The 11,781-nt window shown below is 39.2% G+C and overlaps 1 protein-coding gene across 1 annotated transcript in view; it reads right to left on the bottom strand.

The window, feature by feature from the left end:
* The window catches only part of cpxm2 (carboxypeptidase X (M14 family), member 2), a 29,485-nt gene extending 23,989 nt beyond the window's left edge, over positions 1-5,496 (bottom strand). Inside the window, exon 1 of the mRNA XM_035997921.1 lies at positions 4,679-5,496. Within this exon, the coding sequence (XP_035853814.1) occupies positions 4,679-4,961 (283 nt within the window). The 5' untranslated portion in view covers positions 4,962-5,496. The remainder of the gene's footprint in view (positions 1-4,678) is intronic.
* Positions 5,497-11,781: the final 6,285 nt, after the last annotated feature.

Here is an 11,781-nt window from a genome sequence, read left to right on the forward strand (position 1 = left end):
TTGCTCCTACATTCAATCGCAGTATGTCTCCCACTCACAAGGGCTAAGCAGATGCTCATTTAAAGCGTAACTCTTGCCAAAATGCAACCTAGGGTCTTTTTGTGAATGTACCCGAGTCAAACTTTCGTTTAAAAGCATATTTAGGACGGAAGCGCCACTTTTAAGATGTACCGTATTTTTGTTTTTCGGTCAAATGGCCTTTTGAATGGGAGTAATAGGGGCACTTTTATGCTAGCCTCAAAATAGCTATTTTTAAAACATTAAGAAGGCTCAACACAACATGAAACTTTGCTCAAAGTATCACCAGAGGCTCTACACCTTAACTACACCAGTGCACAAGGGATATACTAAATCTGTGGCTACTTGTTTTGATATCGACTCGTTTTGACTGCCGAGGTGGTAGCAGCCGGAAACAACAAGAGCTATGGTGAGTTGTTCAAAACCTTTCTTTTTAGTAAACTCTGGGTACACAAACAATGTTCTCAATGCTCGAGTTCATGTGTAGAGCCTCTGGTGATACTTAGAGCAAAGTTTCATGTTGTGTCGAGCCTTCTTAGTGTTTTAAAAATAGCTATTTTGAGGCTAGCATAAAAGTGCCCCTAGCACTCCCATTCAAAAGTCCATTTGACAGAAAAACGAAAATCTTGAAATCTTAAAAGTGCACGCTTCCGTCCTAAATATGCTTTTAAACTAAAGTTTGACTCGGGTACATTCACAAAAAGACCCTAGGTTGCATTTTGGCGAGAGTTACGCTTTAATATATTTAATACAGTAATACAATGTACAGTGTAAGATCACTGCCTCAAGGTTCAAATCAGTCACAGGGGCAGGGAGTCATGGAAGGGAGGCGTGTGCCTTTTATTAGACTGTCAGGTCAGGATAGGCCCCACGTGACAACAATCCTTCTCACATCTGAAAGTCTTTATCCTCATTCTGGGGACAGGGTAAATCCTCAACAACGCTCCGAGCTGCATATGTGGTTCAGCGTAACGGCTATAGAAGGCTCTAACATATGATCATTTAGACGTTGGTGAGGTACAGACAATGTTCATGCCAGTAACACAATAAACACAACAAGTAAATGTCCTGTATTTAAAATTCTGCTTAAGTTAAACCACAAGTTTAAGAGTTCTAAGGTTTTGTAGTGAAGCAACAAAAACAGCACTGCAAGGTTTTTCATCTGTTCCCTGTATCTCCACGTTTTGGACCTGTGCAACCATTATGTAATGCTTTCAGATCAGTTGAAAGTCTCCATGCTACTCCAAAGTTATTAGATTGTTTAAAACATGTATTAGGTTTTACCCAACAACAGGCTTTTGATATGGGCGTAAAAAAATCTCCAAAATGGAAAAATTCAAGAACCGGCATCCCAAAACTGTACTTAAAGCTGCAATAAATTAATTTTGTTTTTTTAGTTATATTTGTTTATGTATTCACTTTGGGGCAGCAGCACACAGTACTGACAATTTAAAAGTTGTTATAGCAAACATGTTAGAAAGCAAATTTATTATGATGAAGATGAATAATTTTATTTCAGTTAACATACAGTACATGAAAGAAATAATTATTTTCCACAATTTGCCAGCGTATCTAACCAAAAAAGGAATAGGCTGAAGCCAAGGCCTAGTAATTTTACATTTTTATCAAATTACTTCATAACCCTTAATTATTTTAGATTTTAAAGCTTTTTTGAAACTCAACAGACGTACACATTTCCAACACATCACTAAGTTCATTCCATAATTTAACCCCAAAACTGACACACATCTATATTTTACATTAGTCCTCACTTTACCAATTTCAAAGATAGAGAACCGTTTTAAATTATAATTACATTCTCTTAATAAAAAATAAATAAATTAATACACACAAGAAGGCCATTGTTTATAACTTGGAAAAGTCTTTCCAAAGTTTTTAAATATACAAGATCTGGAAATTATTATAAAGATTAGTGCAGCTTTGAAGGAACACACCGACTTATTGGGACTTTAGCTTATTCACCGTATCCCCCAGAGTTAGATAACTCCATACATACCCTTCTCATCTCCGTCTGGTGCACCCAATGCTAGCCTAGTTTAGCATAGATCCTGGAGGTAACCGGCTCCATCTAGCCTACTGCTCCCAATAAGTGACAAAATAACACCAACATTTTCCTATTTACATGTTGTGATTTGCTCGCAGCACCTGAGAAGCCCCGTGGTGAGGAGCAGAGAGTAACAACGGTGCTTTTCAGGTGTTGCGCTAATCACTCCGCCCAAGTAGCAGTGCTTCGCCTTCTGAGAATTTAGTTCCCAGTTTGTATACGGTTAGAAGATGGCTGTGTCTCATGGGACTTTGTTATTTGTACACGCTGTGACTATCTGTCTAGCTGTTTATATGGATGAATTATCAAATCAGTTAAATAGGTTACAAACTGGCTGTCTTGTGGGCAACACTACAGTTAATCATCTTATGTATGCAGACGACCTGGTCCTGCTCTGTCCATATAGTGCTGGGCTGCAGCAGATGCTGAAGGTGTGTTCTCAGTATGGCCTTGATTATGATAATTAAGTAAGTATAATGCTATGAAAAGTCACATAATGATAGTTAGAAGTGACGAGGACAGGAAATCAACTTTTCCGACTTTTTATTTGTCAGATAGTCCTCTAGCTGTGTGTGAGGAAATTAAATATTTAGGACATGTCATATCTGATGACTGGACGGATGACAAAGACCTATACCGACAGCGCTGTAAAATCTACTCTCAAGCTAACATGCTTATAAGGAGGTTCTCTATGTGCTCTGACTCTGTGAAGTGCTCTCTGTTTAGAACCTACATCACACCGTTATATACTGCTCAATTGTGGTCTAATTATAAGAAAAAGAGTATGCAGAGGCTCAAGGTAGCATAAAATGATGCAATGAGACTGATGCTCCGTGTCCCTAGGTGGCAGAGTGCCAGTCATTTGTTTGTGTCCACTAGAGTGCCAACGTGTGAGGCACTCTTAAGACAATTGATGTTTAGTTTTATGTGTCGATTGGACAAGTCAGAGAACCACATTATTGAAGCCCTAGTCAGCCCTCTGAAAAGTTGTTATAGATACACTTCCAGGTTAAGACGACATTGGTGCAGCAGCCTTTATATCCTATAGGCTCATATGCAATTTTTATGTATTATTGTGTATCCTATAGGTTAATATGCAATTTTTTATGTGTTTTTGTATCTCTTTTTTATACTATGTATACTGTATTATGTGTTATATGGACCTGTGTCTGCAATAAAGCTTTATTATTATTATTATTATTATTATCCAAATCACAACATGTAAATAGGAAAATGTTGGTATTATTTTGTCACTTATTGGGAGCAGTAGACTAGATGGAGCCGGTTACCTCCAGGATCTGTGCTAAACTAGGCTAGCGGTGGGTACGCCAGACAGAGTTACGACACGCACGGAGATGAGAAGGGTATGTATGGACTTATCTAACTCTGGGGGATACGTTGAATAAGCTAAAGTCCCAATAAGTTGGCGTGTTCCTTCAAGTTAAGTGCATCAATTAATCTATTTAGTTACTTCCCGCCTGTGAGTTTCCAGTTTTTGTTCTACCATCAGCACACTGTCGACATGTTTAAGTCCTGGCAGTAAGTATTCACGGGCTCCTAAAAATCAATTTGTCTTGTTAATACGATGCAGTGTGATGGAGATAAAACAAACAACTCTCATCAAAGGTAAGCAGTGACTTCTTTATATATCCTGCTCTATTCCCACCTGCAGCAGGTATTCCTGCTGAGACACGTGAAGCCAGATGCCTGAAACATGAGGTCACTGTTGATACAGCTGCTCTAAATTATCTGCCACCAACCAACCGAAAGCCCTCACGCCTGATACTGTCCTCCAATCACCTGGCAGGATCTCAAACATACCTACAAACCTGCTACTGCATGTGCTGAGAGTCCTATACAGAGAGCTTTAAGCTGTACATTTCTATGTACGGCACTGCTGTGTCTCGCTGCTGTTGGAAAAACGTGGATTTCACATGTGTTCTGGCCCCTAAATGCAACCTCTGCAGTGGGTGAGGCTGTTAATCCTGCTGAAGCCACACAGAAACATGGCTCTGATCTATGCGTGAGGGGGGGAGAAGACTACCTGAGGTCATAGTTATTGTTTTTTCTCTGCACATCCATTACCATGTGAATTGAATTGAAGTCTGGGGGCCGTTAGCTGATTCTGAGAAAACTTTCTAAATATTACCTGCAACTATGAAATTCTGATCTTTCAGCTTTACTAAAAAGTTCACTTTAAAAGCATCAGCCAATACAAAAAGCCACAGAAACAGTTTTTTTTTAATGAAATTTGTGTTTTACCATTTAATTCCAAAGCACATCCTTACTAATTCTATTTTCACTTTTATTTTATTAAAATATGAATCACAATTTACCGGATAAAGCTTAAATGATTAGCTGTACACTGTCATCTATAGTGGCAACACTGACTTATAATGTCACTTTAAAAGTTTCAGCAGAACTTTAGTTTTCTTACTAAACTCTACTGTATTGCTGATTGGTTGCCCATGGCACTGTGAAGATGAGTTTGTGAAGGACTTCTAGAGAAAGAATGACGTTTTACTACTATTACTACTACTTAGAAAAGCAACACTTTCTCAAGTTGTCCTTCTAAAGAGATGGCAGTGCTTTTACCTGATTTTACATCAGCTCTGTTTTTTTCCGTCTGCGTGCTGCTGTCTGCTTTTCCCTTGGGCACTTTCTTGGCAGGCTTTTGGCTGGGGTGCACATGCCTGTCAGGTATCGAGGCCACCGGCTTCTCTAGCACTTGGACCTGGTTATACTGCTCTCTTGTCAGCAGCTCCTGCATGTAGTAATCCTCATCCTCACCGGCAGAGCCTTGGCTGAGGTCTGCAAGCCCCACGAGGAGTCCCAGCAGAGCCAGGGGGGTTAGGAGGCATAGGCGCTGTCTTGTCATGACCCGGGGGATTAGCTCCAGCTGTGAGTCCTGATGCCGTCTCCAAAGGAGCCTGCTGCTGCTGCCGGGCTGCGTCCCATCAACTGCTCCCCTTCCTCTCCCTTCCCACTCCAACGCGGAGAGTTCACAAAGTTCTCAGAGCGCTCCAAGTCACTGACGAAAGCAGCGGAGCCAGAGGGTCCATGGACGCCTTAGTCTGGGAAAAATGCAGTGAGGGAGGGAGAATGACAGAGAGCAGGAGATGAGGGAGAGGAGAGGGAAGAGGCAGAGAGACAGACAGCACCGTTCTCTCCTTTAGATGCTGGCAGGTGACTCAAAAAGAAACCTTTTTTTCTTTCTCTCTCATAGATTCAAACCAGCCCAGGCTGCTGACACATTGCAGAGTCACTGTATTGACATTGGCTTTGTGTGGGTAGAAGAGAAATAGGAATAGAAATCTCTCTGGGATACATACATTGACACATTTAGGATCTGCTTTCATCTCCATCTCCTCCCACTCTGTCTGGGGCAGGCTTTAACCAGAGGAAAGTTTCTTCTTTTCCTGCGGGGGAATCAACTCAGGGACTGCTCTTAACTTTGCAATTCTGTATCCAAAGGAGAAGCAGAGGCGAGTTTCCTGATCCACGCAGGGGTGTGTTTTTTTGAAGTCCAAACTTGCACAAAATATGCATTGCCAAACAAACAGTAGCAGTCATCATCACCTGCCCTGAACAGTAAATCCCACTGGGTGTACAGCTGTCAGAGCTTAGTAAAAAAGTGCACTTATTGCATTGAATGTCTCCTAAAACCACATCATATCCCTTTACTGGGAAAGCTAATTAACTTGTTGCTCTTCTTCAAGCTGACTTATTGGCTGAGGCTGCTCGTGTTTCAGCCAAGACCATTTTAGTCTCACCAGTAATTTACACGTTAACAAGCAGCTGAAATTGAACTGAACAAACTCTCTGTGGAGTGTCCGGGCACGTTCTAACACAGGGATGAAGCGATGCCCCGTGTGTCACACCTCATGACATCAGCGCCGTCTGTTCCTCATGAAACTCTTTCTCTCCTCTTCTCTCTCTCTCTCTCTCTGTCTCTCTCTCTCTCTCACACACACACACACACACACACACACACACACACACACACATACAGCAGCTGATGGAGCCTCACTCTCACAAGAAGACAAAGCCCAAAGCCAACACACTCCTGATTAAAACCATAATTTGCCATCGAAAAAGATTTATCTTTAAGTTAGATAAAGGTTTCATCACAAGGGTCCCAATGAGTTGTATCTGGCATTTAAGAAGCGTTTGGAGGTATTTCTAAGCAGACTATGATGTCTAGCCTTCGGCCTTAAATATTTAGTCATGAGGAGAAGTGGGATTCCACTAAACATTTGCACAACTAATTTGTACAGTTTTTGACATTTCATCAACCTAAGGCAAGACAAACTAAGGCAAAGATAATAATCCCTTAACAAGCCCGGTGCCCCGCCTGGACGCTGCCCAATTTAAATGCAGTGGTTCATTACACATAACTGATGTGGACAGACATTGCATACAGAGAAGTCTAAACAGGTTGTATGGAAATCAGACTTTACACCTGAGACTATAGCTTCTGAATGGTGGCTAAAGGAGGCTGAGGCTGCAGGCTAATCACAGAACAGCAGGTTCTGGAGTGGGTGGACAGCTCGAGGCGGGAAGACTCCATGCTCGGCTGGCACAGTCTTTTGTAGCAGGCATTCGCTGTTCGCCCACTATTCATCTAGACTACACCCATCCTAAACTGTCTGGGTGGAAAAATGAGGGAGGAACAATGCATGAGCATTTAACATTAAAGGCTTTGACACAAGAAATATCCTCCTTCCCTCTTTGTACACCTTAAAACAACCACAACTTTCAAGTGTCAGGTCTCTCCAAATGCATGACTACACTGTAGCTGTGATGCTTGGAGGCAAGTCTACATTACAGGAGTGATTACTTTATGCATTGTAAAGGATTTCTAAACCAGTCTGTCTGATCACCACCATGTGAAGATTGTAACATGACAGATTTGGCTGTTTGTTGTGGTTTAAGGGCACCGAGCTCAAGGACTGAATGGGTTCTGTGATGCACTTCATTTTTAGGTGCTATTTGATCAAAATCTTAACTCTCATTTTCAGTTCTGTTATCGAATTATGTTTTCATTATTCACAAAAATACAGCCATAACTTTCTTTTAAATGCTAGCTTTATTTCCATCCTATTCAGATGACTGTAGCTTGGTTTATTCCGGCCATACATTTCCTGCCTTCAGTTTAAAATGCTGCAGCAACCTGAACCCAGTTAGCATCTTTACAATGGTTACCAGTGCATAATGCAAAATAAATGAACCCAAGCCAAGCTTTATTGAGATCCTTGGGCAGGGCCCTTCTGGCATTTCCAACCAGTCCTTTTGGTTGTTTTTCAAAATTACCCATATCATCATTCGAAACACAACTCATATGGGTAATTTCTGAGGTTTGTTTGAGTGTAGGCAACTAAAACAACTTAGTTAAGGCTAGGGGAAAATCAACCTATTAATCAAGCCTATGCATTGTATGTAAGTTCCTTTCTGTGGCAATACAGGAATACAATATGAATACATTATTGTTGTATTTGCTAATGTTGTGCAATTTACAAAATCAAATAAAACCCCAAAACTAAGATAAACCATAGATATGGACCATATGTATCTTCCACTGGCTGCGTTATCTCTGCCTTTACACACATGGCTTTTATTAAATGTATATACTGTAGTTTAGAAGTTACTTAGACACGGTCAACATTCATTAAAGCATGAAATGTTTTTTGTTTGAAACAGCCAGAATTTTCTGCATTCAAATACCTGCTATAGTCTGAAGCAAGCAGATCAAACAGCCGCTTATCAGGCTGTGGAGCAGAGCAGCTTGAGGCAGGGATGTTGTGACAATAGCTGTCTTCTCAGTGAAGAACACCCAAGGTGGGAGAGTGATGGCTCCTGCCTTTCTCCATAATCTCTTATAGGGAGAAAATCCCCGGCTGAATTCTCATTAATTGGACGTCAGTGCCCAGAGTGACAGGTTAGAGGCTCAGTGGCAAATACCTCGCTGCTGCGGATTTGGCAGCTTGTAATTGATGAAAATGGGGGGACTGGTTTGAGATACAGAATCTGTGGGTGGAAAAAAATAATGTCTAATGGTATTGTACTGTTAAGCAGGACATGGCAAGGCCAAGTGTTCCCTGACAGACAACGTGTAGTTAGTGACAATTGGGACTTACAGTGAGGAATAAAAAAAGCAAATGCAATCTCACACACTGACACTTTTTAAACATAACAGATTAAAGTCAGTAATGGACCCACAGTGGCTTACAAATGTGGAGTTTTGTCCTTTTCGCTTGAGGGGAGGCTCTGATTAATGTGTGTGTAATCTCACACATTCTGTATGCACTGACAAAACTGTATGAATGCAAACACATTTTGTGATCATCCATCAAACACAACCTTGAGTGCGTCAAACTGGCTTGTGCCCAATATTTCTAATAAATTCTGAAGTTACGAGTTCAATGAGGACAAACAGGTACACCCGTGGTTGACAGGGACAAACCTGCCTTGTCTTGTTTATTATTCACATGTCCAGCATAATGTAATGCGACACATTTATGGATCCAAAAAGTGGCAGATTACAACCTTGGATTTACTACTTTAAATCATGTGCATTTCATTATAGATGACTCTCAACTCCTGGCATTATTGATATGCGGACAGGCAGGGAAACTAAATATGCAAGCTAGATCTTGGTTCATCTTAAACTATAAGCTGACGTTCCCTACAAGGATGACAATAGTGGTATCAATGTTTGAATTTCACATTGATGCTTTGTACATTTTAATGACATAGACAAGGAAACAGGCCCGTTGCATTGTTCTTCCTAGATTCATATTTGGAGGTTTAGAAGGCACATCACATTATTTCCAATGTCATGGATTAATTGTCATTAAAAAATAAATCCATTCCTGCATAGCTCCGGTATACACTTCGAAACTTGGCTCAATTGTATCTGTGAACATTTCTGATCACAGAAGAAGGTAAAAGGCTGGTCTTGGATCTTAGCAATACTTCTCCTGTGTCCATGGAAACTGTGTGAAACGTGGTGATGATCAATTTGTTAGACCGGCACACACACAGAGCAGTATGCTTTGAGTCTTGAAATCTGTGTTAGCTTATGTTCTCCTGGTATCCTTCTTGGAAAATACCTACCTGCTTTACCAGCCATGTCAAAGATATAAGCCATTTTTATTGGTTTGATTATAGTCAATATATTCAATGTTGTGACGTAGCAGGATATCACCACATAACAGTCAGTTGGTGATATTGCTTTGGTGTGTTATGCTGAAGCAGATTTCGGATGTTCTGAATCAGATTCAGTTGATCCAGTTTCATTAGTTGTTGTTTTTTTTGTAGACATTTTGGGTAACACTTTATAATAACCATTGCTAATAAATGGTAAATTAATAGTTAATTAAACTTAAGTTAATAGTTATTTTACTGTTAACTAACAACTAAATGATAATTAATAATGTTTACTAATTATTAGTTATGCTATAATTTGTTATATTAGCAGATTGTTTTTGCTCACATCATAACATTTTTAAGTATTTGTTAGTGATTAAGAAATTGTTCATAAGCCGTCAATAAACATTATTTGGATGGCTATTATAAAGTTGCATCTGATGAATATAATACCTTGTTAATGGTCAAAAATGTTTTGTAAAGCATCTATAAACATAAGGATAGTTATTATCAGTGTACAAATAATCAAATAATCATCTCTTTTATAGATTGCCAAAAAAGATTTAATGGGGCCAAATGAATGTTACTTGATGCTTTATAAACCATTTATTAATCATTAACTTATTAGAATAAGCATTAGTTGCAACTTTATAATAGCCATCCAAATCATGTTTATAGATGGTTTACAAAACAATTATTTACCATTGACAATCTAAATGTATAAACTTATTATTTTATATTACACTAATCTATTGCTAAAATAGCATAAATTCGGCTATAACATTACCAATAATAAGTAAACATTATTTAAATCATAATTTTATTGTTTGTTAACAGTAAAATAACTATTAAATGAAGTTTAAATAACTATCAATTTACCATTTATTAGTGATGGGTACAAATAAAGTGTTACCACATTTTGTACCTCCTGATTCTGTTCAGCACAGTAAGATGCATTTTTGCCACATACAAAATCAAAGCAGAGTCAAACCTAATATTTTGTGAAATCACAGTTATGGAACCATTTCTACTCAAGAAAGAAAACCCTCTAAAATACAGTCAGTGATACATGATGACTGTATGATATTGAGAGAGAAGATGTTTGAGTTATATGAAGTGGAACGAATGGATGGATATTTAAAGAGCCAACCAACCTGTAGCTATAGCTATTTTCACACATAATAGCGTAAGAAGAGATGAAAATAGAAGCCAGTTGCCCTTACAGTACTGAAACTTTACTCTTATTCCCAAATATTTGAAAGCTGCCTTAATCATTATTTTTGCATTAACAAATGATTAAATTACTCTTTGTATGGAAAACGGGGTCACTTGTAGTGGCAAACCAAGTTGGTAGAGAGCAAAACAGAGCAAAAAGCAGAGTGAATAAAGCAGAAGTGGCCATAACACAACTCCAAATTAATGCTAATGCATAAATAAGCTACAGTTTACCATGTTAACTTAAAAAAAGTAATAAGACAATGTTAGTGTTGTGTTTACAGCTTGTTTAGGCTGCACCATAATGGCCAAAGAATAAGTAAATAAAGAATGAAAAACAGTTTCTCCAAATTTCAAAAGCAAATGTTTTCTCTGGTATGCCAATAATATCTTGTCAACATACAGAGTAAGCTGTTTTTCAGGCCAATTGAGACAAAAAAGTTATTTGAACATCTGTCTTTTACACTGGCTACAACCTACTTTTATGGTTTTCTACTTTCTGTATTGGCTCTCTCCAGTTATAGCAATACTGTATGATCCCTGCAGAAACTATTACATTTGTCATAGTCCTACAATTTGGGACAATTTATTGTTGTTTGCAGTTCGGGGAGGTTGTAGGATGGACTCCCCTTTGGAGACCTTAAGGTTATGAAAAAGCTCTTTATCTATTCATCACACATTAAGACCTCCAGCTCCTTGGTAACATATGTCAGATTGACTTCTTGGTGGCCTGGATCCCGATGCGTTTCAGTACAGCCGCCCTCAGTTTCCTCCTTGAAAACGCTCCTTTCCTGAACACCTGTGTTTCTAATTCTTTGGCTGGGCCAGGTTCCAGCTGAATGTGATTGAAACAGGCCAGATGTTCACATCTAATAACAGTATTTAATTTGAATGGCAAGAGAATCCTGATAGAAGCTTGAATGTACATGTTATAAAAGTTGATTTAGCTCTTCTTTGTTCTTTACTGCCATGATAGTTTTTTGCTGTCCAAACCTATTGTCTCAGGGAAATAGAATCATTAACTTTGACTTTGTTGACACACTGATGACAAAATTAAAAGGTTATCAATCTCTAAAACGCCAAGGATTTCTTCAATGCGCCAACAAGGATTTGATAATACAGCTGTGCTCAGCATATTGACAGTGAAGCAGTGGTGCACGTTCTTTGGGCACCCTGAAGGACATCTGGTAGTTTAGCTGCTGCAAGGGGACTGTCCGCCCAGACACAGATGTAACCACATTAGAATTCTGTACTGTCCTTGTTGTGAAATGCTTGGCTGGACTCTGAGGTGGGAGTTAATGCAGAGCAACAACCCTGGATCCATTAAACCTTTT

This window comes from Sander lucioperca, chromosome 22 (genome assembly GCF_008315115.2).
Source record: "Sander lucioperca isolate FBNREF2018 chromosome 22, SLUC_FBN_1.2, whole genome shotgun sequence".
NCBI lineage: Eukaryota > Metazoa > Chordata > Actinopteri > Perciformes > Percidae > Sander > Sander lucioperca.